Source organism: Chamaea fasciata, unplaced genomic scaffold (genome assembly GCF_029207755.1).
Source record: "Chamaea fasciata isolate MVZ Bird 193981 ecotype frontalis unplaced genomic scaffold, bChaFas1.0.hap1 SCAF_2, whole genome shotgun sequence".
Lineage (NCBI taxonomy): Eukaryota > Metazoa > Chordata > Aves > Passeriformes > Sylviidae > Chamaea > Chamaea fasciata.
The window spans coordinates 34262168-34287646 of record NW_027094087.1 but is presented as its reverse complement, the minus strand read 5'-3'; the positions used below and the strand labels follow the sequence as shown (position 1 = coordinate 34287646).

General features: G+C 41.3%; 1 protein-coding gene across 1 annotated transcript in view; it reads right to left on the bottom strand.

The window, feature by feature from the left end:
• Positions 1-613: 613 nt before the first annotated feature.
• PRCP (prolylcarboxypeptidase) overlaps positions 614-25479 on the bottom strand; it is a 29387-nt gene continuing 4521 nt past the window's right edge. Inside the window, exons 2-9 of the mRNA XM_066175655.1 lie at positions 14807-14947; positions 13062-13163; positions 12550-12731; positions 11705-11862; positions 10925-11097; positions 9322-9486; positions 7992-8179; positions 614-3687 (exon numbers count right to left, since the gene is read on the bottom strand). Of these exons, the coding sequence (XP_066031752.1) occupies positions 3483-3687; positions 7992-8179; positions 9322-9486; positions 10925-11097; positions 11705-11862; positions 12550-12731; positions 13062-13163; positions 14807-14947 (1314 nt within the window). The 3' untranslated portion in view covers positions 614-3482. The remainder of the gene's footprint in view (positions 3688-7991; positions 8180-9321; positions 9487-10924; positions 11098-11704; positions 11863-12549; positions 12732-13061; positions 13164-14806; positions 14948-25479) is intronic.

Here is a 25479-nt window from a genome sequence, read left to right as displayed (position 1 = left end):
TGTGTTTGTTTGCTTTGTATTACATACTAGTAAAGAACTGCTATTCCTATTTCCCAAATCTTTGCCAAAGAGCCTCTGATTGTAATTTTACCTAGCAGATACCTGTCTTCCTAAACCAAGACAGTTGTGTAACCTATTTAGCTCCTTCCCAAGAGTCTGCAGCCTTAGCTCTGCCCTATTAACTATTTGGCTAAAACCTCCCCTTGCCAGGTCAGGGGACGTTACAGATCTGTCCTCACAATCTTCCTCAGTATGGACATGTGGGAAGTGCATGTTTGCCTGGGAAAGCTTTCAAAAGGAAAATGGACTTTTCCCATTATAGGTAGCTTGACTGCATTCAGTGTGGTAACCTACAGAGAACAACCAGCTCATACACCTGCTCCTCACCTTAGCCAAAGCTTTGAAGTGAGAAACTCCCAGAGGAGTGCAGACTGACCATCTGTCATCCTGACTGCCATGTGTGCGACCTGAGGATTCCTGCAACCAGCTCTCCCCCCACTCAAGAGTCAAGTACAAACCATACAATGTCACTTGCAGAACTTGGAATATGCCCAAGGATAAAAACTGATGTCCCTGAAAAACAAAATCCAGTTCCAGAAACTCAACATGATTTTAATGCATTTTTATTGATACAAACTTCAGGCTCACCACTAAGATTCATGCTTTGGGGAAAACATTAGTTCTTTTACCTTCTGCATTTTTTTATGTAGGAAACATACAGTCTTGAATTCCAGTAATTTCTGACACAAGCCAAGGACTTACATAAGCCTGAGATGAAGTATGGCCCATCATCATATGCCTGGAGAGATAAATCCCCAAATTTTTATGGCCCAACTCATTCTCACCTGTATGAAACACAGGAGAGCCAACATTTAGATGAGGTAGCCAAACCACAAGAGAGTCCCTTGGTAGCATTCAGAGATGTGTACATGGGTTTTAAGATGAAGTCTGAATGTAAATAAGACCTAAAGTTTTGACTACACAGCTTGATGGGAAAAAAAGTAAAATCAATTAACAATACCATAAAAACAACTCGCATCATTCATAAGCTGGTCCAACCAATAACAATCTGACCGAAAGTGCACTTGAATCAGTCTCACAGATTGAAATTGTATGGAATAGTAAGATTATTAACATCCTCCCCAAATAAACAAAAAACACAAACAAAACCCCTCTGAAAAAAATTAAGTGTCACTTCACAAAACTTAAAGTTGAGAAATTGCATGTTGTCCTAAATGTTGTTGAAGGTGACTTTTTTTGCTAATTAAAGGAGTGAAAAGAGAAAGAGAAATAAAATTTTACATTACTTATGCTGCTTGAAAGTAAAAAGTGTTTTCCACACAACAAAGCAGCAGCTGTTTCCTGAGACAGTAAGTTCACCAGCAGGGGAGAGAGAGGAGACACAAGCTGACTAATAATATAGAGTTAACTTTTAATTAGGGCTGTTCACATCTTTATCCATAAAACAGGGAAATGCTTATCCCAAAATTTTCACATGGAGTAGTACCCTGTGCAGTCAGTGGGCTAATGGGTACAACTGGACCAGGATCTTGCTTGCTTAATTAAATCATTTCTGATGCCCATTTTAACTCCTACAGGTTTCATTCCTCATGCTGCACTAAAGTGGGACATAACCACACATCAATTAATGTGTAAGAAGATACAACAATATTTCTATAAACTTTGCTGTAACATAACTGATTAAAAATCCATCAATTTTGTTTCAAAAGAATCAACTATATGTTATTCTAAATTCCATGAGTGAGAGTCTGGAGTATATTTACAGCAAAGAACTGGAACTATTGGAAAAGGGGAACACCAACAGTTTTCAGTCAATAGGTTTCAGGCAAATCCTATTCAGTTCATCCTTTAGCCCTGTGGTTCTTATCTGGCCTTGTTCTCTGGAGTCTTTAAGAAATTACCTTGCCCAAAAGTGCAAGACATTCAGACTGCAGAGTCTGGACATAAATGCCACATTTAACACTAGATGAGGAAAAAGACAATCTATTGGAAAGAAGATACACAGGAGTGTTTGAAAAGATAAAAATTCAGTGTTGTGTTCTCTTTGTTCCCAGAGGACAGGAGGAGACTGGAAACAGAAAAGGCCACCTGGGATCTTAGGAAAACACTCAACTATCAGGCATATCATCAAAGCTGAGAAAACTTTTCAACAGAGATGGAATTTTAAGAGTCTGGGGACATGAAGACTTGCCTGAGTCATTCTAAAATGGAGTTGTCCTTTAAACTGCAAAGAATCCTTTCTGAAGAAGGGCTGCAGTGTGAATGAAGCCAAAGCTGGAAAACAAGGGGACTGCCCCAGCCATTTATTAATGTCAAATATGCTGTCTCATGAATCAGGGCAGTTTGTCTGGTTTGGAAGCCTTACAGAAAGCCCAGTGCACCTGGCTTGGTGAGCTCAGCATCAGGCTTTAGGCTGATCCAAGGGAATAGCTGCATTCTGTGTTTTCAATAGTTTGTCCAGCAAACAATTTTTTTTAAAGGCTTTTATTGAAGAGCCATCAGCAAACAGATCATGCAGAATTTGAACAATACACAGAATGGAGGGGAGGAAAGAACACACACAAGGCACAGCCCCAATTATTTGTCACTTCATAAGATGTAGCCAGCACAAGTGTCACATTTGCTCTTTAAGAGAATAGCTTCAAAAGCTTCCTAATTTTAAAAAGCTAAGTGTTTGTGAGGGATACAAACATACACACAAAATATACTCAGTTTTCTTTGGTAACCATCATCACAGATAGTGACAGATATGTCAGAATTAGGACTCATAGCAAAAGAAGAAATAAAATCCTGATGCAAATTCTGCATGCTCAGCCACTTATCAGCAGAGTGAGTCTGGGCCCAGCCCTGACCATTCAGTACAGCACAGAATACAAAAATCCACTGATTAAAAAGCTGCTGGAAAACTAGGTAGGAAAAAAGTTGTTTATTTCTTTCTTTTCCAACACTGATTCCAAAGGGCAAGGGCTGTTTAGTTCCCTTACAAACAGCACAGCCAGTTTCCCCAGGCCTTCCCTACCTCTCCACCAAAATCACAGTAAGATGCGATTTCTGTTCAGCCACACTGGAGGCAGCAGGAGTTTCACCATCAACAGCACTCCCATGTAATCCACTGTTGGATACACCAGCAGTTGGAACAATCACTCAGCACAGTGAAGAGAAGGGCAGCAAGCCTAGAACAGGAACCCCTCAACTGTGTAGCAAAGTACAGCATCTGAGAAGAGCAGAAGAGGAAAGCAAACCAGAGCAGGCAGCTCAATCCATGCACTTTGACTGGAGTTTATCATCTGAGAATGCTCTCCATCCATCTGCTGCCTGCATCTCTTGTGGACACAGGCAATGGTGACCAGGTTCAGGTGAGAAAGCAGGAGGGAAATGCTCCAATGACCATACCACAAGTCCTGGCCCTACTCCCAGCAAAGCCAAGAGAGGTGTGAAGGCCAAGTTGTTGCAGTACCACTTCAGTGGCTGTGCCTGGCCTTTTCAATCCACTCCTTCATGAGGCAGATCTCTGTGGCTCGAGCTTGCTGGACAGACTTGGGATCCAAAGGATTGCGGCTGCGTAGGTCCAGGTGATGGGCTCCATCTGGGATCACAACTGCCACCAGGGAATTGCTGATGTTCCGGGTCACCCCACCTGCAGACCACGGATCCAGGCCACCATTGCTGTAAGGGAAGACTATTTCATTAGGGTCCATGTGCACAGCAGTCAGCAGTGAGGCTGCTGCTCACGTCAACATTTCTACTAGTTTTGCATGTGCAGCAACAGAAACAGACCTCAGCCCATGTCTTGTGCCCACCCCTCTGCTAAGAAGCACCTTCTTGACAGAGATGTGGAGCTATCAGCAGCTTAAGCAAGGCTACATTTCTCAATTATCTGCTAATTCAGATAATAACCTATAAGAGTGCAAAAGCCTCTCAAGAGAAATCTGCTGCCACCGGTAATTGTCGTAAAAGTTTCAGGTTTTCTTCTACCAAAACATGCCCAAATTACCAAATCAAAGCACTTCACTTTGCTTCTTCACAGTCTGCCATCAACAAATTACTCACTGAACCTTTTAGAGCTGAATTTTTAGGAAGTTCTACCTTTTGCTCTCTCAGATGAGTACCAACTAGTTTTGCAAAGAAATGCTTGAATGGTTTGTTAGTGTGCTGACTTTAATAACAACCATATGAAAATGAAGATTTTATCCCTTTAAAAATTGTATAAAATGACTCTTCCTCTGTGACAGGACAAATTAATCCCATTTACTCCCCCTCTTCCTCATCCCAAATCAATTTTAAGAACTCCTTACACTACAGATATGGCTCCAAATAATAGTCCATAGAGCAAGCCAATGGCTCAGCTGGGAGACAGCTTTCCATCTCTCATTCCTAGCTTTGGACCTGACCCAATAACCCCTACTACACCTTATTTTCCTTCATTGCAACGCCCTTCCCACGTGAGGCCCATCTTTCTGCACAAAGAATGCAACATCCATAGACTTGTGGAACTACACAAACCTAAATCTGTTTCTCAATGAAAACACCGGACCTGCCCACAAAAAGAAATGTTAGAGATGGGCTGTGGTATGAGAGGGTGAATTTCCAGAAGGAGCTAAGAAATTAAAACATCCTTGGACACAAAGATATGCAGCCAGAAAAATACAATAATGGCAGCACCAGAAAACAACAGTAAAATTATGAATTTTAAAAAAAGCTTTTTTAGAAATAATCAGGAGTAAAAACCTGATGGGGTCTAAACTAGTATTTTCCTTATTTTACCACTGAAAAAAAACCCAAAACAAATAAGTATCTTGAGTTTCTGTAGTTATTTACTTTCAGTGATTCTAAATATGACTTAGGACAAGAGAAACATTTTGTACCTGCAAAACAAAAAGCATTTAGAGCTGCCCAATAAGCCAAAAGCATCGGATTTAAAAGGTCACCTGAATCAGCAGAGCACCTTGGCAACAGGGGGATGAGTTGCTGAGAGACCCATGATGCACATGAACTTGGATCTTTTGGTCCTAGTCATGTGGAAGCTAAGCATGCCACAGGCTTTTCTGTGAGCTTCTGGCTGCATCCTCTGCACCTCCTTCCAAAGGATGGCACCAGAGGCACTGACACAGTTTGGGAAGTGAAACTCGAAGGGAGGGGGGATGGAGGGCTCACCACAAGATCATAAATGTTAACAGTTTTTGCAGATTAAGGTCATTCCAACTGGAATGAATTATTTATGTGTTAAAACTAAGCACGTGTCTAAGTACTCAGTTGCCCATCTCACAGGACAGGAATTTCCCAGTATAAACCAAAGAAGCAAAAAAAGAGAAAGAATAGGTCAGACATTTCTTTCTAGCAGTGGCCAGTAAAGCAGACTTCAGGAAAAAAAAAAAAAAAACTAATGCAAAAATCAGCATGCTAGTCCTGTTTTCAATTCCTATACTTCCTTGACAGCATCCATAGGGTTCTACCTATCCCACAACACAGTTCCCTTTCCTACATTCTCTTCAGTCTCCTAAGCCCTTCTGCCCCGCCCAGAAGTTTTACACTATTTTAACAGCACTGTTTGTACATCCTTTTTTAATGTGACCACCCTCCACAATAGTCATGTTTCCTGATTACATTTTTCTCTAACCTTTTCTCTTCAACCACACATTGTTCTGCCTTCTCTTCTTTGCCCCCATTCCCTTCTCTAGTGCTAACAATTCTCCCTTCTGCACAGTGCCTTCACTTTCTGCCTCTTCTATGCCACTGCAGGACTGGATATGTAGGTGCCCTGACTTAGAAGCCTACAATTTAGATGTGATTCATTGAGATTGAAAAAAACCCCATTTTTAGACTGTGCACACCAAATTTCATACTGTCTGATGTAACCTGGGCTGATTTTGACTACCATAGTACATGGCTGATGAGACACTACACCTGCTACAAGCTGTTTGCCATCACATGTCTGAACAGTATTAAAATGTCACTTCCCACCACTGTGCAGCACTTCCACACCAAGTACACAGCATGTTCCAGTAAGAGGAGTGAAAACTGCTGGAAGGGAAAGGGGCAACAGTGTTCTGAAACCCCCAGTTCCCTCAGACTGGTTTTAATAAAGATGTACTGCCCAGGACAGGCAAGTATCACCTGCCCACAGCCTAAGTAACCACTTACACACTGCACAACTCCAGGAAGATACCAGAATGGCAATGGAATTCCCTGCATTAATCCCACACAGTACAAACAACAGTGTGACTGTGCAGAGTGATGAACTGCTCACAGAGGGAGAAGCAGCAGCAGCAGTTTAAGCATCCTGGCCAAATCCCACTGTGTCTGGCTAAATCCACCCTACAGTGGTTCTCTTTAGATAGAGTACTTTTCCCTTCCTGCATTACACTGTTGTGCAAGTTGCCTGTCACTTGAAACACAGTCCTTTTCACCCCACAGGGAGCCACATCCCCTGGTAAACATTGGGATGTTTTTTGTAAAGCACTCTGCAGTGTTTGAGGATAAAAGGCTCTTATATAAAATGTACAGTGTTGACAATGTATTTGTTTGAAGAGAAACATCCCAGCTTGAGATCCAAAAGCTTTGTGTGTACAGCACTACTTTAACATTCATTTGGTTGCTTTCAGGCTTTTCTCATTTCCAGCTCCTTCAGCTGGCATAAATTCTTAAACACTTATTTAGATTTGTTTGCTTGTCTATCGCTTACAAAGCAGATTTCTACTGTACAAAACTGTGCAGCCTTGGAAATAAGCAACACTCTGCAGAAACTAAGTGAAACCAACAAATTTTTTTTATTAAAAAGTTTTCCAAAAAAGGGTGGGATTTCTCACTCCAGAGTAGATATCCCGCTGGGACAGGAACAGCAAGAGGCAAACAAGAGGAAAGCGAAAGGCCTTTGCAGCCAAACAGACTGACACTAGCAGCTGCAATCCAGAAGATAACCCCCAATTCAAGTGAGAACTTTCTACTTTTAAAATGCAAACCTATCCACCACACCCAAAAGACTAACTCTGAGGTTAGTTTGTAGAAGCAGCAAGGTGTTTTATGAAAAGGCCTTGAAAAATTTTACCCAGAACACAGAGGAATACATATCCAGGAACTTGCCACAGTGGGCAATGGGTACAGCAAGTCAGGACTCCTGAGACCTCAATGGGTTTGTGGAACACCTCCCTCCCACATAAGAACCTGATGGATAGACAGTGGTCACCTGGATCACCTCACAGCATAAGTAAAATCACATTAACCTCCCTTAAAAGACAGCAGAGTTTAATCTAAAAAACCAGGAAAGTGAAGGCTGAATAGAGAAAAAGCAGCATGGACTAATTTTTTTGTGCTAGACTAAAACATTTCTTTCACTTTTTGCACACACACAACAGTGTTTCAGACAAACTTTTGTTTTATCACCAGTATTCCTTACTAAAATAGAAACATCTTTTATTTGGAGCTTACACAATTTGTTGAAACTTGCCTAAATGCCACTAAAAGAAAAAGCTGTTGGCAGTAATAGAAAAACTCCCAGTTACTTCCCTCTATTTTCTGTATCAAAGGGAAAAAGGAATGCCATGCCAGCCCCTTCACAAGGCTATCACTCAGAGCAATAATTTTGGTGACCAAGATTCTGTGTTATAGCTAGAACTCATTTAGACTTTCCTTTTACGTGTAAGCAACAGTGCTTTGGGTCCATAAAAGTAGGGATTTAACAGCATGGGAAACCTGGATTTTCACCACAAGATAAGAAGGAATCCACATAGAAAGAAGATGTTTGGCAGAATCCCAGCCCAGATTCTTCTTTTGGAGTCACACAGGCAGTAACAGAACAGTTGGCTTCTTTGGCCACTGCAGACTGACCATTTTACTCTCAATAGCAACACAAAGCATGCCCATCATTTATTCAGCTGGAGTGCTGGAGACAGATCCCTTTGCTACTTGGGGCAGGCTCTCTACACTGGAAACCCACACTGGTGGAAGACTCTATCAGTTGAAACAAGGCTTACCTGAAGATGATGTTGCTGTGTGAACTGATGTTTTTTCCTCCAAACATGGAAAGAATCCAAGAGAGGCGAGGCCTCACTCCCCATATGCTGTAACACTCTTCTGAAAGTGCATCAAAGTCCCACTTTTGAGGCTCAAACATGTCATGGACACCATCTGTGCATAAGGGCATCACCATCTCAGTGCAAGCCTGAAAGAAAGGGCAGGTCAATAAAGTATATTCCTAGAAGAATATCCAAAAGCTGTTGTTGCAGTACTTAAAAAAGAAGGCTCAAAGAGCATTTGATCAGTAATTACTACCTACTACATAATCGGAAAAGACCTGGTAAGACTGAGTTCAACCATAGACCAAAAAGTGCCAAGTCCACCTCTAAACCATGTACCTAAGTGCTTAGTATCTTTTAAAAAACTCCAGGATAGTGACTCCACCATTTCCCTTTGTAGCCTGTTTCAGTGCTTGACATTTTTGCTAACGTTCAATCTAAATCTCCCCTGGTACAGTTTGAGGCCATTTCTTCTCATTCTATTGCTTGTTACTTAAGAGACAGAAACCCACCTCCCTACAATCTCCTTTCAGGGAGCTCTATGGAGCATTAAGGTCTTTCTTCAGCCTCCTCCTTTTCTCCAGGCTAAACACCTCAGTTCCCTCAGCCACTCCTCATCAGACTTGTGCTCCAGACACATCTCCAGCTCAGTTTCACTTCCCTGGACATGCTTCAGCTCCTCAATGTCTTTCTTGCAGTGAGGGGCCCAAAACTGAGCACAGGATTTCAGATTTGGCCTCACCAGTGCTGACTACAGAGGGACAATCCCTGCCCTGATCCTGCTGGCCACACCACTGCTGATTCAGGCCAGGATGTCATTGCCCTTCTTGGCCAGCTGGGCATGCCTTGGCTCATGTTCAACTGCTGTTGACCAGCACCCCCAAGGTCCTTTTCCACCAGGCAGCTTTACAGCCACTCTGCCCCCAGCCTCTAGCTTTGCATGGGGTTGTTGTGGCCCAAGGGCAGGACCCACCACTTGGCCTTGTTAGACCTCATACAGCTGACTGCTGTACGCAACTGACAATTGTCTGCTGGACATCATTTTCCAGTCTATATGAACAGCTGAAACTCAACAAGCAGCTAGACAATGAAGATACAATCCAAATCTCCTGGGAAAGCTGCTTCTCTTCCCTGCCTTGCCTTCCCCACTACAACCATACTTGGTTTGTGACTATGTTTGTCATCAGTACATCTGACACAAGACATTGACAGCTAAACAACAACTCTCATCAGGTCTAGATCAAAAACCCACCACAGACTTGCAATTTATAAATATTAGTGAGCATACCTGGTAGAACCAACCCATCTCACCGAGACTCTTCGTTGCAGTCTGAGACACATCTAAGCATGAGGCTTCTCCTGTATAGTTGTAATACAAATTTACTGCCTGGAAAACATTCTGCAGCAACAATTTGTCAGAGAGACTAGGATCCTTCAAGAACTTGCAGACTTCCTGCAATAAAGAGAGAAGAAAAAGTCTCACTCTATAGGAATTAAATGATAATACATGACATCTGGTAGGATATTAATTTCTTTTCCGAGTACAGTCAGACCACTTCCAGAAAGTGTCTCTGAAATTATATATCCTGATTATCACATATATGTCGTGCATGCTACTATGAGGAACCTGAAACTATATTTCCTGATTAATTTTTTTTTAACTCAGCAGTGCCACCTTAATGTTTCATTCACCAAATTTTTCAATCCATTTCCCACAATTTAAAATACATTATACTTAAATAGTATTTTGTACCTCTGTAATTAAAGACAGCACATACAGATATATAACAGAGAATCTCCAGGTATAGACTGGGGTTCCCTACAGTTTGATATAGGTAGCTCACAACAGAGAACTGATTAAACAACATACATATATATCCAGCTACTCATTAAGGTTGGAAAAGACCTCCAAGATCATCCAGTCCACATCTTCCCCCTTCTTTCTTTCTTTCTTTCTTTCTTCTCCCTCCTTTCAGAGTCATAATAGAGCTACTGTTCCAAAAAAGAAAGTACCTTTACAGCTTATATAAATCAGATTTTACACATTAGTACTGTCCATATGGGTAGTGGCCTGTTCTGAGTTAGGTTTACACCTCAGTTAAACAGGTAACATGGACAGTGGTGGAGGTGAGCATGTTTCTTGGTTCTTTCAGACTGATAAAAAAGCAGAAATAATTCTCAAGGTGTTTATCCTGCTCTTTGCAGACAGCCACACAGGACAGATGAACTTTCCTCTCTCCTCCATCAGGCAGCTGTACACAAAGGAAAGATTTTGTTTTACAATTAACTACTGCCTAAAATACTTATATCTTACCTGCCTTACACAGTAACCCAAAGTCCTGCAGGGAAACTGAGCCAGAGTCTTAAAAGACTAAGAACACTCCAAGGATACAGAAATCTTGGAGAGGGCACTGTGGATAAACAGGACTGCACAAGCAAAGGCTTGCAAGTGTAAAAAGAGGTTCTGCTTTGAAAAGGGAATATGTTTGTGAAGATCCACATTTTCTCCCTCTCTAGTTTTCCCACATCAGAAAGGACATAGGCTCAAAACTAGTCCAGTTCCAAGCTCTGCCAGCTAAGTCTCACATCAGAAATTCTAATTGCATCTGCTTTTTGTGCAGCATTTCTGCCACTCAAGAACAGCTCTTCAGGACATTTGAGGTTCAGTCATCTCTGGCACTTTTTTCTCCTGGGCTGTTGATACAACCTATTAGACCTACACGTGGCACTTAGGCAACAAACCAGCTCATGCACAAGATATTATCTTGGTTGTTTTTTCCCTACCCACTGCTTCTCTGGAGCCAAGAAAACAAAGAGGTGCAAGTTAGGAGAGGAGGAGAGAATTAATTAAACCAAATAGTCAATTCTACAAGATATTGGTTCTAAATTACCTGTATAGGCCAAGCTGGCAGAGGCTGCAAGAAGTCAGCTTTATAGGGATAATTCACCATAGCCAAGTTTACCCACGTTTCACTCAGCCAATTTTTCAATACAACAGCATCCTGAAGAGTTTTTAAGGGGCTGCACAAGTGGAATGTGTTGGAAAGCCACTGCAAACCTGCATCTTTAATAAAAATAAATGGATAAAACAACGTTTAGTGGATTGTACCATTAACACATATGTCAGCTGTGCTGGTACTAAAAAATATTTTCAGTTAGTGTAACTAATTTCGTGAAACTATCCCACATGCATACAAGGACAGCAGATCAAATTTTAGTCAGCACCTCACTACAACCTCTTTTCAGGTAGTTGTATAATCACAGAATCACTTAGGTTGGGAAAGATCCTCAAGTCCAACTGAGACCCTATCACTGAGTTCATAATGACTACAGTAATTTTACTTTTCCTGAATGCCTCAGTTGATAAAAAGTACTTTTTTTACATTAATGACTATCTGGCCTATTTTGTCAGAAGGAATGAAAGCATTGAGATTCTGATCTTAAGTCTGTTCTTATCTGACTTTAGGAATGTTTGGATTTGAATTTTGCATCCCACCAGGCCCGAAGAAAGTCTGTGATACAACAAAACAGGCATTTAGAAGTAGTGCTAGGGTCACTAAGCAATTTTCAGCACTAGGAACAGAGTTTCAAAAACCCAAGACATACCCAGGTGAAAGTCATAACACTCCTGATCATTACTGTTCTTTGAAAAAGCACTGGTGAGGTCTTACCTGTTGAGGAAAGGTGGTTAATGGCATTCCAAGAATTCCGGATGCTCTCTGAGCAGCCTGGGCCACTCTTTTTGAAATCATTGGTCACTATGCTGAAAAATGTGCCACATGGAACCAAATCACCAAACTGCCAGATTGGGGCGGAGGCTGCCAGAGCTCTGCAAAGGGACACAAAAAGATCCTGAACCCTGCAAAATGGGCTCCCATACCCTCCCCACAGCCACTATCTAAGCAGCATCTATAATCCAGCTTGGACATCACGCTCTAGGTGAATTAACCATAACACTGCAAAATTATTCCACAGGTCTGTATGCACAAGGCTGCTGGAGCATGTAAGTCTTGGACACTGGTGCAACAATATCAGCAAATACAAGAGGTGGAAATTCAGACTTGATTACTTTATTGTTTTTCATTCTTATCTATCAGTTGGGTCTTTCTCACTAGGCATTGTGTGAACTTAAATGAAAAGAGGACCAGTCCATGAAAATAAACTCTCTAGCTTGTTTCCAAAAGGGTAGCTAGGGTATTGAAGAGATTAAAGACCTGCCTAAAGTCATCAGGAAGTCTGGAGACCCTGAAAAAAATTAGGTGCCAAGTCAGTGTTCACATGTTGTTTTCACAAATCTAACAGGTAACTCTGACAAAATACACCAGTACCTGCTGACCTACAGCTGCCTTTGTTAGGCAAACAGTGCCTCTTCCCAAATTCAAAGTAACTTGATTCCTTCTCCCAGTACTGAAAAATTCAAGACAGCTTGAATCATGGTACTTCTCCAAGAGCAGTAATATTTCTAGCACAGAAGTACCAAATGCCTGCTCTGTTTAAGCAGGAGGAGCACACTCACCCAACCACCACGTGGGGATACTTCATCCTAAACCAGGCTGCCAGCATTCCTCCGTAAGACCCTCCAATAGCTATGACTGGACTGTGCCGGGCTCCTGCAATGGTCGTCTTCAAGTACTCCACAAGTACTGCAAAGTCTGCCAGAGCTTGTTCTGATGTCAGGTAATTGAGATGCTTGGAATCCTGAGAGAAAGAAGGCAGCTTATGGATAGCATGAGTGATTCCCAGCAGCAGTCTTTCTATTCCCACAACAGCACAGATAAAATCAGGTCTACAGCTAAAATCACAGGTCTAGATCTGTGCCTGAGAACAAGTGAAATATTCTTTGAAAGTGTCCCTTGAAGCACTAAAAAAAAAGCCTTCTAGGTTCATTTTTTTTAAAACCCAGAATTGATAGTTACAAAAAAGTTATATCTTACTCAAGTTAACACTCATTGCCCTGGCAAGAATTAAAATATGCATAATTATGTTTGTTGGAATATGTTCATTAGGAAGACAAAAGATGACACTTACACTGAAAGACTCATTCCCAAAGGGCAAAGATTCTCCATAATATCTATGTTCCGCAAATACCAACATGGCATTAAGTTCTTCAGCCACATCCCACATAAAACCCTGGTTGGAGGAAAACAGACACTGAAAATAATTGATTCAACTTGTTGAAAAGTCTCTAGTTTTCAGTCTAGTGTATTCCAATTCTTTGATTAGAAAGATATCACTATCAAAATGTCACTAGAAAGACAGTGTAATTTGGTTTTAAGGTAACAGTTAAGTAAGAAAACACACAAAACAGATATCAACCTATAGAAGGTGATATATACAAAGACAGTATGCATATTTCAATGCTGTGAAATATTAAGTATCCTTGTTTTGTGACTACACAGGCAATTCTAACAGAACTCCTATGGCACAAGTTTAATCCACAGGAAATAAAAAAGGCTACAGGAGAAAAGCATTTGTCCTCGGATTACATTACAAAAAACGCAACGCTTGTTTGGCAATAAGCAATAATTTAGAGCATTGCAATTAAGTTATTTTCAACTAATAGATAAGTACAACTTGTTATTACTTGTTGATAACAGTTTGTTATCACCAGCTATGAGAAGAAGCAGACAGAGATCATCTGCTGGCAGCACAAAGCATGCAAGCAGTCCTTGACGGCTTTGAGCTCAGAACATATGTCCTGGGTTGTGGTATAGGATGTGCACAAAGTACTCTATCACCACCTTCATGAACTGTTGAATCCAGGTGGGGCAGTGTTTTCCCAGACCCCTCCCTCTGGGCCATTATCTTCTGTTAATGGCCCATCAGATGCCTTGCCCATGACTCATAGATAACTCCCTCCAGGAGTTGTCTCTGTTTAATGGGCCATCAAGGACCCCCTGTATGATCCATCATCCCATTGTGAGATGCTCCGCCCAGGGGGAGGAACCAAGCATTCTCGCATGGATATAATCTGGGGTTTGGGACAGTATGGGGCCCTTACCCACTGGAGTCCCAGAGGACTAGAGCTACCAGACCTTTCTACAGGATCACTGCTTCAAGAAGATTACCTCATCTGGACTGTTTCCATAACTCTGCTCAGGTAGTATTCTGACTCTGTCAGTGGTCTTTTGTATTATTGCATCCATTTTATTTTCCTTTTTTACCTTTCTTCCTATTAAATTATATCTCTGAGTTGGAGCTTCTCATTTGTTTTGCTTTCAAACCACTACAACATGCCACTTCTTGTTGTGTTACTGGACTTTGTATTGAAATGGCTGAAAAATATCCACACACTCCATTCTGCAATTGTATCAGTCAGGGAAGCAAAAACTTCCACAGCTACTGCAGAGAACAAGAATTATCTGGCTTTGATTTCCAGCTCCCTTCGTATTTTTCTTAATAGAGAAACAAAAATCCAAACGTGAAAACCTTCCATTTTACTTGCAAGTATCTAAAGTACTAGGATAAATTTAATTTGGTCCAAAATTCTGAATTGTTAGCTCAGGGCAACTATGATGTTTCCTCTTGAAATTTTCTTCACTGCTCCAGGAATTTAATACAAGTGTATCCCTTTGGTTTGTTTGGGCTTCAAATAGGACTCTGAACCCCCTTAAACTTTTTCTGTGCTTTTGTTCCTTCCTCCTGTAACAATCACAGCCATCATTACAAACTTATCTTCCAACAATCATCTGTGACTGTCTTCTTGTTCCTCCTCACATTTTCAGTGTGCCATTACTGCAGGCAGGGCTGTAATCCCACCATTTCCCACTTACTGTGTTGTTGCAGAACCACTCAATGTCTCCTTCGTTGCCTGTATAGAACAGTATTGGCCCACTGTCCTTCTTCCAGTGCTGATCTGCTACCAGGTACCGCTGCTGGAATGTACGGTTTTCATCAAATCCAAAGTGATCAATCTGTAAGAACAGGCATCACCAACATGCTCAGAGAGCTAGAACTGATCCTGGAGCCCAATGGGAGTACTGACTCCTCTAACTGGGAGTTAAAATTAAAAATATGTATGTCATTAAATTAATTTATATTCCTAATTCACCAAATTATTTCTGCTTTGTGGAAAAAAAATCGTCAGAATTACATATATAGTATATACTGAAGGAGAAATGCTATTTTCAGCCATTAAGATAAAAAAACCAAAAAACCCATGGCCTTTCTATAGCATCCTACTTAACACCAGATATTCTAAATATATTTAGGAAGTTAGACAAATCTGCTGCTGAGAGGTCACAAAGTACCTCACACAATAAAACTGTATCAACAAGTTAAAGAGTCATCACAGGATGTTCAGAGTCTCAGGAAAACCTTACTAGCCTAGTTCTTAAAAAAACCCAGCACACTAAACAAAAAATAACTCTAAAACTAAAACCAACAAAAACTTCACCTCCTCTTTCTCTTCGCCTTCTGGCATAAGAATTAAATTTAAACAGATTCTTGTTATAAAGTGTGTTTTTATTGCTTACCACTGCTCTACAAATATTGCCAACGTATATACACCATACACCTTAACGCAAACCCTACAATGTTAGATTTATTCCCTCATTCAAAATTCAATTCCTAAGGTCATTTTTTTCCAGCTTTTACTCACTCTGACTTGTATTCACATTCCACCTCGATCCTTCCCCTACAATTCATCCACACTGGAAAGTTTATCCATTGCTTTTACAAGTAACTCCCTGCATAGGCGTAATCTTATTCTGGAATACCCATACAGGCTTTTACTACGAAATATAAAATAAACCAAACCACAAAATTACTCCAGACCTAGCCTACTTAATTACCATGTATTCACTGTTCTTCACTACTTTTATTCATCAGCTGAAGATGACCTGTAGCTTCCCAATTTTGACTTTCATCAACCCACCTTTTCCCGTCATAGTTCCTGCTGGTGGTAACAGCCTGACATCTGCTGGCTTGAGGATCTCTGCTCACCCATCCATCTGTCTTCACACCCAAACTCTGCCATACCTCTCAGATGCTACAGGAAATAAACTTTCACATTCCCTACTTTGGGAACATCTGCAAGTTAAAGTTGAAAAGCAGATCACACCCAAATCCAAGCACTTGCTGTTATCACAGTAACTCAGAAAAGCCTAACGCTTGACCCGCAGGATTCAGCTATTCCACACCAGGTACTTATATTTGCTTTGGGTCAAAGAGAGCACAGGAACTTATTTCAGATGTACAGACTGCTGCAAAATGTCTTTTTTAAACTCCCTCAAAGGTCACTCACTCTTGAACTCAAGCAGGAGGAGGTGTGTGCTGCAGCTCACTGCTACAACAGCAGGAGCAGGTCTGGGCATGGTGTGGACAGACATGAGAAACAAAGTCTGCCTTCAATGAGTAACTTCAGTGACTGCTTCCAGACCCAAATAAAACTATTTGATGTACTTCCACAGTTTTCCTCAGGGAGGCCATTTGCTCCTCACTCACAAGAACATGGTGATGCTATCATGTGTGTATTTAAGGGCTCCTTCAATGAACTTCAGTACTGACAACACACGCTGCGCTTGTTTCAAACTGACAACTCAACAGCACAGCCATTAATTTTAGTTTCACCTATTAAGAGTGATTAAATGTAGAAAGGCAGAACAACATCAGCAACTGAAAAGGTCTCTGGTCATACAACCTTGGGACAATTAAAAAGAACAATCAGTTACGACACATCTAAAAAGTCACCATATGATTTGATAAACTCCAACACTATTAGAAAGAACAACTAACACATCTTTTGTTCCATGTCTGTTTGAAAACAGGGGAAATTCTTTTTTTATTTAAAATTTCTTGTTAGGCTGCTTGCCAGAGATAGGAAAAACAGGCCCATGTGTCCTGCTTGCCTTTTATGCAATCAGAGATATGATTTACTGCAGTTCTCCTCTGATGTGATCTGCAAGTCTACTTCCCCAAAACAAACCACAGAATCACAATGCTTTAGTCAGTCTGTCTTTCAAAACCAAGAGGAAGAAAAATACAGGAATTTAAGTTCTCTTTTGGTGGTTTTACTAATCATGTTGATCAAAGAGTCATGATTCCCTGTCTTGACTCTGACATGCTGCACACTCCCTCACTGCCATCAGCCGTGTTATTCTTTCCTATTCCTCCTTCAGTCTGTAGAAATTTGATACTCCCACAACAGCTAAACTGCCTCTGCTCATGATACACATAGCACATCCAACTGTGGACACGTGTAAGATGCCAGGCAGAACAAACACAAATCCAGACTTCTGCAAGAAAAAAAACAAAAAATCACAAGTAGCCATTACTCAGCTGAAGAGCAGAAACTCCTTTAGTTCTAGATTCTAAATGCAGAATATCAAAACCCGGTGCGGAGGTATCCCAAAGAGTATCTTCTCACAAGGGTAAAAACTGTGTTAAAATGTGTCAAGCCAGAGGGGAGAAGCCCAAGGATCACTATAAAATTGTGAGGTGAAAGGTTAGGACAGGCAGGGAAAGCTGCAGTTCAGGAACAGCAGATGGAGCTGTTGTGTAGCCAAATTGTACAGCAGGAGTGCAGAGCTGTGCACAGGAAGAAGCTGCTGGGTCTCATTCAAACAATTTATTTCACTATTCCTTATAGAACAGGCCTGCAAACAGGTAAATACACCCCAGCAACTGTGTGAAGCCTACTGTAGTACTCAAATAAACCAGATTTTTTTATAGAGCTTCTTTTAGGCAGATGTCATTAAAAAGTTGAACCAGAAAGGGGTTTTTTTCCCACTCTTAGGCAAAAGGAGTAAGATAAAAGCAATGACTTCTACAACCAGACCACAACAGCAAAAAGAAAAAAAAAAAAAATCTGTTTAGTAACATTTAAAATACCTTAACCACTGGTTAAAACAACGGTAATGGTATACTAGCAGGTATGTGGTTTTTCCAATTAAATTTTTCATAATTATAACTATATCCAGGATGTCAGCAGTAAGCACAAGGTCCTGAGCAATTCTAAACAATTTTGAAATTGGCCCTGCTTTGTGTGGGAGGTTCAAAGAGATGATGGCAAAATTCTCTTCTAAAACTAAACCATTCTAGAATTAATGCCAACCACTTACTCAGGCAAAGTTCTAAGCTTCTCTAAACAGGACTATGTGGCAAGTTAGGTAAAAAAACAATAGCACAGTCATCATCAGCAATGCAACAGAAATGTTTTAGAGATGAATGTATGATCTACTGACACAAGAACAGTCATTCTGATACTAATAAAAAGAAGGACAAAATTAGAAAAAGCAGCACTGAAACTCCTAAGTTTTGAATAAGTCTTCAAGACAAACTTGTCGGCTGAGGCAGGCAGGATGGCAAAGTGAACACCTAAATTTCCGTTCCACATACAAAAACCTTCGTGAACACTGCTCCGTTAAGAAAGCCTCCTATTTTCCTGCACACTCCTGATTCCAAAGACTCACAGAGCATTTGGGGAAAATAAAAACAAACACAGAGCAGATGGCTTGTGAGGCAGGCAGCTCTGATGGAAGAGTGCAGGCACTACCCAAGGTAGGGCTGCTGGGAACTGAGCTGGCTGACAAACATCAGTGGGCAGCACAAGGCATTGAGCCCACGAGGCTGATGAGAGCACCAGACTCAAGGCTCAAGTCAGCAGCCTTGATCCTTCAGCTCAGAGGAACTTTCTACAGAGAAGTGCAGCTCATCAGCTCAGGGTGAGACACCTTCCCCAGACTGGTTTATTGAACAAACACACTGGGAGGAATGGCCAAACCCCACCTTGGTGCCTTCTATTTGAACTATACAGCACCTTTCTGTACCTTTACCTTAGAAGTGTACATGTACCATGCGCTTTTGTTGAGCTCTCAAAGATGACTTATCTCAAGGTGGGTTTTTTTGTAATCTGCTTTTTTGCTCTTTTAAAAGTCCACTTAAAATAAAACAAGCCACTTTGCTACGCATCTCCCCTGGAGAGGAGACAAAAAGGCACAACAGATGTTAGTTATTGTACAGATATTAGCCTGCTTAATGTACTTCTGGAAGTATTCAGCAACTCGGGCAATGAGTAGAATACAAAGACAAAACAAGACATGTAGCCTAAAAGACACTTCCTTCTCAGCAGCACCTCAAGGTCATCAGTGACTACAGAGACAGAGCAGCAAAGCCAAGCCTTTACCAAAAAAAAGACTATAATTCACAGGGCAGTTTTTAACCAAAAGCATCTAACACCATTCAAGGTGGTAAATCAGCCCCTGATGGTTTTATGCTTTTGGGTTTCTGGCAAGGTTGTGAGCGTCTGAAAGCCTTTCCATGAAGCTTTGAATTTCAATCCTCCATACAATAGCTTTATTTTCCCAAACTGGATTTTCCATGTGAAATCAAGCCAGTTGTTTTACCGGTGAGAAGCCAGGGGATTTTAAGTCATGCTTTACTCTCCAAATGTCCATGGAGTTGTTTTGAGGGCTCATCCTGTCTGAATTATTTCCTGAGGACAGGAAGATACAGGATAGCCTGAGGATATCCTCCTGTGTGAACGGCAGTGTGGACCTTAGCTTCCTTGGGATTTCACTGATGTGTTTCTATTCCTGCTTTTACTCCTGATGGGCTGTGGGGGATTCCAGTCAGCTGGCCCTACTAGTTTTGTTTCCTCTTTTAACTTTTGCTTCCTCTATTCAAATTTGAAGTTCATGAGGGCAGGGACTTGCTTGTCATGTTTCTATAACAAAGGAGGAGGGGGTGGGGGGCAGATTTTGTTGAGCCTGCCAGGACTGAGGTTTTATCCCACCAGTACCTACTAAGATTCTGTTTGTCCCTGCCCAGTGGAGGAAAGGGAAGGAAAAAAAAGACAAGATATGAAGCTTAGCTTTGTTTCATCTTTTTAATTTTAAATGCAAGGAATGAGGTGTTTCCTTGCTTTCAAGGCTGATAGTTATGCAAGGAACAGCAGAGACTGAAGATTTGAACCTCTCTGTTGAAATGCACAACCATTTGGTGCTCAGTGGAAGCGTGGGGAGATGTAAACTGCACCTTTTTGCATGAGGCTGTGTAATCTAACTGGAAAGTCTTAGACATAAACAATATCAGAAATTTAAAAGTGATAGGATCATAGATTAGAATAACAGAACTCCTTAGGCTGGAATGACATGCCCATCCCTAAACCACATCCCCAAGAGCCACATCCACACACCTTTCGAACACTTCCAGAAATGGCAATTCCACCACTAGCCTGGACACCGTGCTGCAGTGCCTGACAAGCCTTTCAGTGAAGATTTCCTGCTATCCTAAATCTCCCCTGTTGCAACTTGAGGCCATTTCTTGTCATTCTACTGCTTGTTACTTAAGAGACAGAAACCCACCTCCCTACAATCTCCTTTCACAAAGTTGTAGAGAACATTAGGGTCTCTCCTCAGCCTCCCTCTCACCAGGCTAAACACCTCAGTTCCCTCAGCCACTCCTCATCAGACTTGTGCTCCAGACACATCTCCAGCTCCGTTGCCCTTCTCTGGACACGCTCCAGCCCCTCAATGTCTTTCTTGCAGTGAGGGCCCAAAACTGACCACAGCACTCGAGGTGTGGCCTCACCAGTGCAGAGTACAGGGGGACAATCCCTGCCCTGGTCCTGCTGGCCACACTATTGCTGATCCAGGCCAGGATGTCATTGGCCTTCTTGGCCACCTGAGCACAGGCTGGCTCATGTCCAGCTGCTGTTGACCAGCACTCCCAGATCCTTTTACCCTGGGCACCTTTCCAGACATTCTTCCCCAGGCCGGTAGCACTGCCTGGGGTTGTTGTGACCCAAGGGCAGGACTGAGCACTTTGCCTTGTTGAACTTCGTACAACTAGCCTCAGCCAGAGGACTCAGCCTTGTCCAGACCCCTCTGCTGAGCATTCCTGCTCTCCAGAAGACCAGCAGCTAGATTTAACTCCCCCTCACCACCAGTCTCGGGGCTTAGCCATCCAGCCAGTTAGTTTTCCACCCAGCAGAGTGGAAAAGCCAAGCCAAGACTGACTCTGCCACGGTCATTTTCCACAAGCTCTACAATTCAGAGGTTTTGTTCACCAGATTTAATTTCGTTTGTTAATCCATCACATTTACCAAACCACACAGATAACACTAGACACGTTTTTGACTGTTCATTGTTTCCAATTTCTATTGAACTATTGAGATGGTCTAGGGCAACTGTTACCAAGTTTTCCTTGACTGTAATGAGCTTCCAGCCAAATATGCCCCCAGAGCAAATGCAAGCTTGTGATCCTCGTAATAGAAAGAAACTGTCATTGCAACTGTGTCCTTGAGAATACACCCGCCTTTGACAATGCACATGGGTTAGGGATAAACCTGGCAGTGTTACATTACAGATGGACTTGATGAGGTCTTTTCCAGCCTAAATGTGTCTATGATTCTCCACTTCATGCATCTTTCTGAAGCTTCTCTTATCCTGCAGAAATCACAGCACCTGCTCTTGCAATGCTGTTTAAGGAAGTTTGATTTTTAGCATTGATTTATCTCCTCAGTGATTAAAAGACAAATAAGGAAAACTTCAGACAGGAACTCTACCTCTGCCCTGAGTCACAGAGTTTGGGCAGGCACTTAAAAAGACCGAAGAAAATTTCAACAGCTACAGGATATGCTGTAGGAAAGCACCAGGTTACTCAGGTCAGCCCTTGTTAGAAACAAACAGTACATGATGAAAGGTTATTTTTATGTCGGAAGCCCAACCAGCTAATGAGAACATAAACAAATTGATTTCAACTTCCACAAACCATTAATAGTTTTGTGCTGCAACCTCCACATTCTGGTTACCATGTAAAAATGAAGTCCATAAACAAATTTAGGCTTTAATTACTTAGGTGTAAAATCCTCCAGCAGACACAGGGAAGATGCTATTCTCTGTTAAAACTCCTCCATTTGGAAGGAGAAGTACCACACGCACTCTCAACATTTTCTGCCCCAGACTTGAGAGCCACAAAGCTCCAGCACAAGGGGGAGAATGGGTGACCAAAGCAGGAATCTTCAATCAGCTTTACTGCTGTTACTCCTTAATCAGTCCCCACTCCCCGGCCACCTGGCTCTTTTCAGAGTAATGAAGAGGCTTGTGCTGCTCAGACTCCACCAGCTACATAACTCTGGAACAAACTACTAACTACCCCAAACGTTCACATCATTGATGCTTCCATTCAAGGCATTATTTTCCTGGTGGAATTCTTACACAGGACAAGGGATGGGGCAAAACACGGAACAACCAGCTCAAACCCCTGCTTCACAAAGTGTGATTTCACAAGGCTGGAAAAAGCACCAAGATGCACGACACCCGCGAGTTACCCTTGTGCAAGGTCTCTAAGACCCCTAACAGGCAAAGGCCACTAATTTTTTCCATGTGCTTTCCAGATTGAATTACAGATACATAACATTCAGAGGATTAACTTCAGAGGAGAGTAAAAAATGGGATATGAAATGTCAATATGTGGCAGATTAAGCAGCATAAAAGCATTTCAGGTGTTTTTAGAAGTAACCTAAAGTTCTGTGTAGGACTAATTGTTTCAGCAAAAGAATTTGCAAAGTTTCAACTTCTCTGATGAACACGGTTTTCATTTGAAAGACTTCCTCAATTTTTTTTAACAGAGACACAGGGAATAAAAGCATTTCAGATCCAAGATATTTTTTAGTCAAATTAAATATTTAAACCAGCTCCACCCCTGCCACAAAAAGGTCTAGAACTGTCTACTTTGCTAGATGTTTTTAAAAGGCTTAATTCAAGTTTCTTTCATTTCCCCGGTTTTCAGAACTATAAATAAATTTGCTTTATCATTGTCCCAGCCTGAGCTCAACCAACATTATTGTATTTTATTTTCTATTGATAATCCCACAACAGAGGATCCGAGGAAGTAGAGATGAACAGTGACAACAAAGAGGAAAACTGTCCTGCTATCTATCCAGATAATCTAATTAGGCAGAGTACACACAAAATGACAAAAGTTCAGCGCAGGGATGGCAGTTTATCAGTATTAAAAGGTTAAGTATTTTACATGTGCCACTAGGGATCGTGTATTTAGTAACCACCAATTCTAATGAATATCCAGGTGGGGGGAGAGAAAATTTCAGAAGATGAAGCAGGAAAGCAGCAATTACTTCTACAACTCTGATGCAATAGCAAAAATACCATGGAGCAACTGCTACTTTGGCAAGCTTGCAACACCAAGGAACAACTTCTGCTTGCAGGGCTGCAAGATGCTGGTAGACAGGATGATGGGGAAGCCAGTAGCATTCAGGGAAATATCCTCTGCAGCTTCCTGCACACCAAGTGTGTCTATATCAGTAATCAGAGGGAAAGGACATCACACAGTACCGTGGCTCCACGGTATCCCATGCAGGTAGGCTTTTCAGTGAGCCAGCTCCTCTTCAGCAAAGAGACAGACATCTCAAATTTTACTCCACAAGCACCTTTTCCAGCTAATCTTCACATAATCACTTTGGCTTCAAGCCTGACACAAGGCTGAACTTGTACACAAACTCTGTATCTTGGCTGCAGGCCTGAATAATGGAAAAAGCTCTTACCTCCATTTAAAGTTAGAAGCAACAGCCCACAGGGATCAGAAGTTTTGTTCTTTGCTCACTGTTTGCATTTAGAGAATGACCATCACACACAGCACACCTGACAGCAGCACTATAACAGCACCAAACATCTGAACATACTACCTGCCTGCTACAGCTGAACTAAAGCACAGGAGACAGCAACTAGAAATTTAAAATAAAAAAAGAAAATTAGCCCATTATACCACAGGCAGGGGTATCTACTGACTGTGTTTAAAAGAAACATAATTCCCATTCTTCTGTCTATGCTTAATTCTCTGAATTGACATGCCTGGAAAACAAAGAAATTAACAATTTTGCAAGTATTAGTCAGATGGCCCAGTACAGCCTGGTTTACCCCACTAAGTTTCTTAGAAGCTTCACTGCTTTAGATATAAAATCCAAATATTACAGGATGTATGAAATAAAGTATTCGGGTTCTGAAAACTTGAAATGAAATAATCAAAATTGACTTCTGGACTCTCACCAAAATGCTACAAATTACCTGAATGATCTACTACAACTTCTTATGCTGATAGCTGGTCTTGATCTCCTCAAGGTCAGATGAAGAAATAGACACAGAGCTTTAAATTTCCTTCTGAACTTCATTTTCCTTCATATCTCCTCACCCAATCCCCATCACATAAAAAACAAAACAAAACAAAACCAAAACCAACCAGCTCTAAGACTTTGCTTCAACTTTTAGAATCTCAAGGTACAAGCCAAATTCAGTGAAGTTAACCAGAGTTCTCATGCACATCTGGCTTGTAAACAGCTTGCTACTTCAGCCATATGCAGTTCTGCTTATTGGGTTGCTCTTTAGACTTTCTTTAATCTAGACAGTCTATCAATCAGAAATCTTTCAGTGGCCTATTACAGCTTTTAATGATTAAAGCTAGTGAGATATGCTCACTTTGCATGAGGGAATAGTGATCATTGATGTTTTTTGAGTCACTAGTATTAACTGCTCACTTGAAGGAAGAGGCTGCAAGTTGTGAGGAAATTGTTTCCTGCTTAATTTGAGAAGCTGATGTCTGCATTGTGACCCCACAGATAAGTAGTGCATAAAAATAAAAATTCACTGACAAGCTTTAGCAAGTACTTCCCCGTTTTCCTGTTCACTGAATAAGAGCTATTGTTCCTGCTTGTAGGCCTGGTTTATAGCTTACAGTTCCCATTTTAAATCATGCTGTGAAATCACAGAGTAAGGGCTGCCAAGTACTCCTGTACTACTTGATGAGTAAAACACATATTCCAAGTAATTCACCTCAGAGACAAACATCAGCATCACTTCTCCTCTAAACACCGGCATAACTTTTAATTGGTACCAAGGGGCTCTGTAAAAAGCACTTTGTTTTTTCCTTCACCAGAAGCCAAAAGTGCTATTGTACTATGGTGCCAGGCATGAAAAACAAACCCATCTTAACCATTCCCAACATCTGTTACTATTCTGAGACACCAACCTGAGTCACAATAAGACGCTAACCACAATTAAAAATGATAACCTCAACCCATCCCAGTGTCTTCCTAAGCAAGTTTTAGACCTATGACTGAAAACTACTTCATTAGGTTTAAAAAACCTAATTCATATCCATTCTAATTTTCACATTTTCTCTCAGGGCTTTTATTTTCTGTACTTCAGAATTTCAGTCTGTAATAAAAAATAGGGTACTAAAGACTCCTGATAAAGCCAGAAAGGATCAAATTGCATTACTTTTTAAACTTCGTCACTTTGAAGCTTCAACATATCTTCCTTTTGTGTACACACAATATGAAGTGTGGATGCATTTCAGAGCACAAAGACTTGAAAATGAATTTATTATGAGATACTGACATAAATGTGAAACCCAGGAAGTTATGAAATGTAATCAGCATCCTTCTTTTGGAAGGGGTGACACAACTGACATGTATTAGTTCAAAGGACAA